Source organism: Bactrocera dorsalis, chromosome 5 (assembly GCF_023373825.1).
Source record: "Bactrocera dorsalis isolate Fly_Bdor chromosome 5, ASM2337382v1, whole genome shotgun sequence".
NCBI lineage: Eukaryota > Metazoa > Arthropoda > Insecta > Diptera > Tephritidae > Bactrocera > Bactrocera dorsalis.
Genome location: NC_064307.1, coordinates 28,793,106 through 28,802,526, shown reverse-complemented (window position 1 = coordinate 28,802,526; position 9,421 = coordinate 28,793,106). Strand labels below are relative to the sequence as shown.

General features: G+C 39.0%; 1 protein-coding gene across 7 annotated transcripts in view; it reads left to right on the top strand.

Annotated features, from left to right (window-relative positions):
* LOC105225020 (adenylyl cyclase 78C) overlaps nt 1–9,421 on the top strand; it is a 205,584-nt gene that overhangs the window by 186,564 nt on the left and 9,599 nt on the right. For all 7 annotated transcript variants that reach the window (XM_049456907.1, XM_049456908.1, XM_049456909.1 and 4 more), the window contains 2 exons: nt 6,734–6,870; nt 9,068–9,208. In XM_049456907.1, the coding sequence (XP_049312864.1) occupies nt 6,734–6,870; nt 9,068–9,208 (278 nt within the window). The remainder of the gene's footprint in view (nt 1–6,733; nt 6,871–9,067; nt 9,209–9,421) is intronic.

Sequence of the window (9,421 nt, the reverse complement as noted above, 5' to 3'; positions counted from 1 at the left end):
TTATACTCTCGCAACAAAGTTGCTAAAGAGAGTAATTATAGTTTTGTTCACATAACGGTTGTTTGTAAGTCCTAAAACTAAAAGTGTCAGATATAGGGTTATATATACCAAAGTGATCAGGGTGACGAGTAGAGTTGAAATCCGGATGTCTGTCTGTCCGTCCGTCCGTCCGTCCGTCCGTCCGTGCAAGCTGTAACTTGAGTAAAAATTGAGATATCATGATGAAACTTGGTACACGTATTTCTTGGCTCCATAAGAAGGTTAAGTTCGAAGATGGGCAAAATCGGCCCACTGCCACGCCCACAAAATGGCGGAAACCGAAAACCTATAAAGTGTCATAACTAAGCCATAAATAAAGATATTAAAATGAAATTTGGCACAAAGGATCACATTAAGGAGGGGCATATTTGGACGTAATTTTTTTGGAAAAGTGGGCGTGGCCCCGCCCCCTAAAAAGTTTTTTGTACATATCTCGGAAACTGCTATAGCTATTTTAACCAAACTCTATGGAGTCGTTTCCTTCAGGCACCTCCATATCTTCTTCTTCTTTACTGGCGTAGACAACGCTTACGCGATTATAGCCGAGTCAACAACAGCGCGCCGTCGTTTCTTCTCTTCGCTACGTGGCGCCAATTGGATATTCCAAGCGAGGCCAGGTCCTTCTCCACTTGGTCCTTCAAACGGAGTGGAGGTCTTCCTCTTCCTCTGCTTCCCGCGGCGGGTACTGCGTCGAACACTTTCAGAGCTGGAGTGTTTTCATCCATCCGGACAACATGACCTAGCCAGCGTAGCCGCTGTCTTTTAATTCGCTGAACTATGTCAATGTCGTCGTATATCTCGTACAGCTCATCGTTCCATCGAATGCGATATTCGCCGTGGCCAACGCGCAAAGGACCATAAATCTTTCGCAGAACTTTTCTCTCGAAAACTCGCAACGTCGACTCATCGGTTGTTGCCATCGTCCAAGGCTCTGCACCATATAGCAGGACGGGAATTACGAGCATCTTATAGAGTTTGGCTTTTGTTCGTCGAGAGAGGACTTTACTTTTCAATTGCCTACTCAGTCCGAAGTAGCACATGTTGGCAAGAGTAATCCTGCGTTGGATTTCCAGGCTGACATTGTTGGTGGTGTTAATGCTGGTTCCAAGATAGACGAAATTATCTACAACTTCAAAGTTATGACTGTCAACAGTGACGTGGGGGCCAAGCCGCGAGTGCGATGACTGTTTGTTTGATGACAGGAGATATTTCGTCTTGCCCTCGTTCACTGCCAGACCCATTTGCGTTGCTTCCTTGTTCAGTCTGGAGAAAGCAGAACTAACGGCGCGGGTGTTGAGACCGATGATATCAATATCATCGGCATACGCCAGCAGCTGTACACTCTTATAAAAGATTGTACCTGCTCGATTCAGTTCTGCAGCTCGAATTATTTTCTCCAGCAGCAGATTGAAAAAGTCGCACGATAGGGAGTCGCCTTGTCTGAAACCTCGTTTGGTATCGAACGGCTCGGAGAGGTCCTTCCCGATCCTGACGGAGCTTTTCGTGTTGGTCAGCGTCAGTTTACACAGCCGTATTAGTTTTGCGGGGATACCAAATTCAGACATCGCGGCATAAAGGCAGCTCCTTTTCGTGCCGTCGAAAGCAGCTTTGAAATCGACGAATAGGTGGTGAGTGTCGATTCTCCTTTCACGGGTCTTTTCCAAGATTTGGCGCATGGTGAATATCTGGTCGGTTGTTGATTTACCAGGTCTGAAGCCACACTGATAAGGTCCAATCAGTTTGTTGACGGTGAGCTTTAATCTTTCACACAATACGCTCGATAGAACCTTATATGCAATGTTGAGGAGGCTAATCCCACGGTAGTTGGCGCAGATTGTGGGGTCTCCTTTTTTATGGATTGGGCATAGCACACTTAGATTCCAATCGTTGGGCATGCTTTCGTCCGACCATATTTTACAAAGAAGCTGATGCATGCTCCTTATCAGCTCTTCGCCTCCATATACAGTTCAAAAATGGAAGAAATCGGATAATAACCACGCCCACCTCCCATACAAAGGTTATGTTGAAAATCACTAAAAGTGCGTTAACCGACTAACAAAAAACGTCAGAAACACTAAATTTTACGGAAGAAATGGCAGAAGGAAGCTGCACCCAGGCTTTTTTTAAAAATTGAGAATGGGCGTGGCGTCGCCCACTTATGGACCAAAAACCATATCTCAGGAACTACTCCACTGATTTCAATGAAATTCGGTATATAATATTTCCTTGACACCCTGATGACATGTACGAAATATGGGTGAAATCGGTTCACAACCACGCCTTCTTCCAATATAACGCTATTTTGAATTCCATCTGATGCCTTCTCTTTATAATATACACATTAGGAACAAATGATGATAGCGGAATAAAACTTTACACATACATATGTAACTTTTCAAGGTCCCTTATATCGAACACGAAGAACTCAGTGCCTAACCTAACCTAACCTAACCTAATTTTTCACCGAAAATATCGGTAAATCTCTCAGAATTTAATTCTAATTAATCTTACAGCAAAATAAAGAAATATGTATGTAAATGACGGATAATGAAATCTCGATTATCACTTTATCATGCGAGAGTATAAAATGTACGGTGACACCCAAACTTACCCCTTCCGTACTTGTTTAGTGTTTAGTTTTATCACTTTATATGTTTTCGCTTAATGACGTTTTGTTTTCGTGGCAGTGGACCGATTACGGCCATCTACGAACTCAACAATTTTTTTTACTATGGAACCGGCATACCAAGTTTCATATGGTTCACGGTTTTTCGGCTTCGGTTCGTAAGAATAGATCCAAGACACATCAGCAGTGATAATGAAAAATAACGCTGTTTTTCGAAAACATTTAGTGATTTGGGAACCAATCGGCATTTCATTTTTCTTAGGCCCCAATTATCTTTAAAAATGATTTTCATTGATCATACCGAAATTCTAACAATGCTAATCTCGGGCTGTTAATCGTCGATTCTTAAGCATTAATTCCTTTATTTTGTTGGCAATTCCTTTATATTTCGACAAATGGGTCTCAGCGCGAAATTTATATTAAAAGGTCTTACTATCCTTTGTCCACAGTAGTATACTGACACCAAACTTTACTGTAAATCTTACTATATATGTTAACGAAGAATATACAAGTATGTATGCACCTACATGTGTATTGTCAATTAATCGTCAAGTCAGAAGACTACACATCGAAAAAAACAGAAGGTAACCTGTCAATATTTTTGTATTATTTTATTAAAAAAAACATATTGATGCCAAAATATATGAATAACATTAATAAAATATAAATAGAATTGTTCACCTCACATAAAACTTCTCCAAAATGCACGAAAAAATTAATGGAAACATACATACCTACCCAGTTTTTGTACGACGGCTCCACTTTATAAAAATCATTAAAATACGACACCAAACTTATCCGTTAACACCTTGCTGTATTTCATCGGGACTTCCAAATATTTATGTATGAAACATGTACGAGTATATTATATTGTATGTAGTTGGAAGCATAAAAAATCACAAGAGCAGCAATGTCAGTTTCGAGGCGGCAGAAACGGTGTTTTTATTGACCGGCAGTTGGCTTTATTGTGTTTTCATACGGTCGCTATCGAAACAAACTACAAATTTACAACCAACATGTGAGCCACAACTTCCCGTCCCGTTCCCGTGTGTGTAGATGTGACTTTTCACCCCGATTCGTATGAGTGCTGATTACATGTACATACATATGTATATAGGTGTGCTGCTGACACGAGCGTTTCGAGGTTCGAGGTAACGGCGTCAATGTTGACAATTCATTTGCATGGAAATCGCTTTGAATGCATTTTACCCTGTCAGCAGCAAACAAAAATGCACCAAGCACTCACACACGCAAATGCACCAGTCCAACAATACATACAAAGGCCAGCTAAATGGTTGTGATTTTGTGCAGGTGAAAAATTATTAAATTTAATGCTTAAATTATGCGATAATGCAACACAACGCGAAAGCGTAAACAATTTCTACCAAAATCGATGAAATCTGCAAAAGTAGTGAACTCTGTGCCTCTCGACTATCCGAGCGCTTTCAGCGTCTGCAAATTATGGCCTGTTGGTCATTGTGTTTGTATTGCCTATGAAGCCTGCTGGTACTTCCGAATCCTCTTCAGAACATGTGTCTGTAAATACATGCTCATTCTTGTTTGTATTTGCCATTTTTTGTATATATATGTTAGCAAATGTACGTGAGCCTAAACCTTGGCCTCCAACACAACTTCAGCAGCCACTTTATGACCCATTTTAAAAGAATGAAGTATTGCAACCGCAAGTTCATTTAACACGTAAAGCATACATATGTAGTTTGATCAACGGTCTTACAACCCTAGAGTCTAAATACAATATACTTGTATTATAAACCACATATGTATGTGTCTTCAAAATACATGCAGTACATAAGAACCCCAAATGTAGAAAAATAAAATTTAAAACTTTTTGCATCGATATGAATACTTACAGCCTTTAAAAGAAATTGTATCTTGAATAAAACAGATGAGCCATAAATGATGCAATGCTGCACCTATGTATATTAAATCAGAAAATGAAATAAAGTTTTCTCTGCACTTAGAAAATGATTACTCCCCAGACCCATAAAACTAAGCTAGTAATAATCAATTTCTATTCAATACCTTTAGGTACCACTACCGCGGTAGGACCTTCACACTACAGCATTTTTATTGACGTCTAACTTTAATTTTTTTACATAAGAAACATCTCAGGATTTCTACATCGCATCAATCAATGGATTTATTAAGAGAACACTTCGGTGAGCAGATAATTTCATGTTTTGTAGCGGACGATTGGCCACCAAGATCGTGTGATATCAACTATTAGACATTTTTCCTGCGGGGATATGTAAAGTCTATGCTGACAATCCCACTCGGAGCAGAATATTACGCGTGTCATTCGTCATTAAGAGACGAAATGCTCGAACGAGTTATCGAAAATTGTAGAGACGTAGCCGCGGGCAACATTTGAAAGAGATAATCTTCAAAAAATAAATACCACAGGATGGTCTTTTGAGTGATAATAAACATACCCTATTAAATTTGAAGTTTCTGTGTTTTTGCTTTAAACAAGTAGGGAACCTCGAAATGGATCACCCTTTAATAACTTATTGCAAATTTTTGTATTTAGTATGACTCCCTTAGCATTCACTTCATGTTGTAAACGGTTTTTGATGGAATTCATCAACTTTGGTATTAATACAGGATCCGTTCCAAAGTAAACAGGACTTTAACAAAAAAACAGAACAAATGGGTTTTTCGGCAAAATCAATTTATTTTATTCAAAGTAGTCTCCTGCTTCTTCAATACAGCTTTTTGCACGGTCCAAAAGCATGTCGAACGAGTGTTTTAGCTCGTTGGCCGGTATGGCCGCCAGTATGCCGGTGCAAGCCTTTTGAATGACCTCTACGTCTGCATAACGATTTCCTTTCATAGGCAAATGCATTTTCCGAAAAGGAAGAAGTCGCACGGTGCCATATCAGGTGAATACGGGGAGTGGTAATGGTTAAAATGTGATTTTTGGTCAAATAATCAGTCGCAAGTGTCGATCGATCTGAGCCATTTTTGGTCGTCAGTTAATTTGTGTCGAACAAACCGTGCACACACCTTTCGTAAGTCCAAATGTTCGGTCAAAATGCGATAAATCGATATTTTGGAGATGTTCAATTCCATTTCCATGGATTTCAATGATGATTTCGGCTGATTTTGATGAATTCACGCACAGCTTCGATGGAATTTCCGGTGTTCACGGATTTTGATTGGCCCGTAATTTATGTCCTCACGACAACTTTGAAAACGTTGAAACCACCCGCGCACTCTGCTACGGGATAGGCAATGATCACCATAAACTTGTTTCATTAATTGAAACGTTTCGGTAAAAGTTTTGCCAATTTTAAAACAAAATTTAATGTTGGCTGTTTGTTCGAAGCTCATTTCCGCACCGATAACACAAGCATACTGACACTTAAAACACAATAACTTCACTTGCAATCAATAAAATGTCATGAAATTCTCACTAGACAATCGATAAAGATAGCAGATTCTAACACACGAGTGAGCACATGGATGGCACCACCAGGCGCTAGATTCAAAAAGTCTTGTTTACTTTGGAACATACCCTGTATTCCATTGGAATCTTATGCCACTCTTTCATATGGTAGAGTTCAGTGAGCGACTTTTTGCGTTAGCTAAACCAAACAATTTTCGAATAGGTTAACATAAGTTAGGGTTACGTTGTTTTACAAAAAAAAATGTTTTAAATAAGCAAAAGTGTGTGATATTATCATTTAAAGTAAAACAGTGTGCACTTTGATTTCAGTGTTTTTTCGTTTTCGAACGAACTGTAAATTACTTCCTTTCACTCTAAATACCCCCATTACAGAAAGTTAATTACCTCCTTCGTAAATATCACTTCTGTTACTTACAATTGCATATTTATCATTCTCCTTTTGCATAACGGAACTAGCTTTTTGAGACCCGTAAAAAAGTGGAGTGATTTTCGAAAATGACTGCAGTAAAAATATTTGTATTTCATATGCGTTTACATAGTACATGCTGAAAATGTGGACATATTTTTTATGCACATAAAGTACAAATATGGTTTTTGCTTTACAGTAACAATTTGTTTTTCTTCGAACTCTCACACAGGTCGATTTGAATATGCGCATCGGCATTCATAGCGGCTCGGTGATGTGTGGCGTGTTGGGCAATAAAAAATGGCATTTTGATGTTTGGTCGAACGATGTTATTATTGCAAATCATATGGAATCTGGCGGTATTCCCGGGTGAGTATTAAATTTGCAATATATCTTTGAACACATGTCAGGAAAAAGTGTAAGCGAAAAGCTTTCGGAACACTCATATAAAATAAACTTTAACAATGATTTCGGGTTCTTTTTGTTGGTAGAATATGAATATTGCATACTATATGCAAACCAAGATATTGGCATGGTTATAACAACAACAATATAATGTACACATATTTTCCATGAAACCAAAATAAATCAAAATTTACTTAGTATTCTAAAAAAATATTTACAAAAAATTAAATAGAATTGTATGACGGCAGCATCCCTATAAAAGTAAAGCAAAATTTTTTAATATGACAATTAATTTCTCGACATTGTCTCCTATTAGCTCGATGCACTTGATCTAGCGTTGCTCAAACTTCTTTAATCCATTTGTAAATTACCTTTTGTAGAGACTTTACAAACCAATATCCTTATTTGATCCTTATTCGACTCCATCAGCTTCGTTTTCTTTGTATTTGATTCGCCGGATGATATCTACTGTTTCAAACGATCTTCGGCCACTAAATCACGGTCAAGTAATGTTCTTAAACAGAAACACTACTGTGAAGTGGTCTAACTTGTTCTACAAACTTTTGCGAGATTGTATCGTTTTAATGTGACCCTCGGTCAAGATGTTTCCAGGGCGCTCAGACGTGGGACTCCAAATAACGGCGTGGTCCTTGAACCCTATTAAACCAAGTCACAATTAGCAGCATCCAGGCGCTTTTTGATTGACCTTTCAAAAACATGAATCGGATTTCTCCCACTGCCCACACGCGGTCAAAACTAAAATACGAGTACGATTTGGTTAAAATTTTGACAGCGGGTGTCTATAAGAACACGGGACGGGCCAAAAATTTATTGACCATGATGGCTTTGTGCGATGATGCGTTATCATGGTGAAGAATCCACGAATTGTTGGCCCACAAACTCGGACGTTTACGACGGATATCGTCTCGTAAGCGCCTCATAACGCCAAGATAATACTCTTTGTTGACGGTTTAACCAGTTAGAACGTATTCATAGTGGACGATACCACGAATATCGAAGAAAACAATGAGCATTACCTTCACTTTCGATCGGCTTTAGCATGGTTTTTTCGGATTTGGAGCGCCTTTGGGTCGCCATTCAGATAATTGCTAGTTCGCAAGCGTGTTACATTCGTAGACCCATGTTTTGTCACCAGTAATTATTCTTTCAATGAAGGTGGGATCCAAATTGGCTCGGTCCAGTATGTCTGCAGCTACCTGCTCTCAATACCTGTTTTAAAGGAAATTCAGCTCTATCGGAACAAGTCGTGCAGCAACGCGTTGCATGCCCAATTTTTCAACGTAATCGTACGTACACTATCATGTGACATCTCCAATTTATGGGCAATCTCTCTCAAGCTCTCATGGCTATTTTCGGCAACAATTTCCCTCACTTTTTAAACTTTATCATCGATCCCACTCGTTGAAGGCCGTCCAGAACGAGGCATGTCTTCGACGGTCTCCCGATCCTCCTTGAATGCTCTGTACCACTGAGGTCGACTGACATAAACAGCTGCTGTAAACACACTGGTTGACAGATTTCGCTAATTTTTGGCATCATAATTATGGACAGTTGTACCAACCTAGCAAAAAATTCTTCTGTCTTACATATAAGCGGGAGATTTGAATGAAGAATTCTCGATACTTTCTTGGCAGGGTGTATGATCGTAAATTGTTCAAATCCAACAAAAACTGTTCAAGCCCCGAATATGTACTTATAGTTGACTTTTGTTCGAAAATGTCGGCCAATATGTGAGTTATCTTAACGAAAATTAGAGAACGTATTTTACTCATAGGAGTGTATCTTTGTGCCTAAAATAAAAAAAAAACGGCAAAAACTTGACATTTTCCCTATTTAACTAATATCAGCCTTTTCGCACATCCGGCTGACTTTACTCTATATGATCTATATATCAAATTGCTTGGATTTTGATCCTCACGTTGACGTTTTACACCTTAAGCTATTTCCCTGGCTTTGATTCTTGTAAGTTGCAAGGTTATAAACTGTTCGGTTGCAGCCGACCTTAGCCCTCCCTTACTTGTTATATTCACATTTCTCATTACAATCAAATCAATCGATTATATTTATTATACTTCGGCGACTTAGTAAGACAACTTTTCGCACGTGTTAACAATTAATTCGACTTCAATTACCGTTACAGGCGTGTACACATCTCCGAGGCCACACTGAAGTGCCTCAACGAGGCCTACGAAGTGGAGCCGGGCAATGGCGGTAGCCGTGACAATCACTTGAAAATGATGAACATCAAAACGTATCTTATCAAGCGCACCGAACCGTTACGGTAAGTGATTGAAGCAGAAGGTGAAATGCATAAACAAACAATTAAGTGAAGTGCGACAAAGCTACGCCCGTCGTAGACTAAGACTGTTTCAACTAAATTTTAAATAACTTCACACACACACAAACAAATAAATGTGAAGATATTTGGCTAAAATATTTATGCTTTAACTACAACCAGCACTTAACTTAAGTTTTGCACACATACACTCATCTC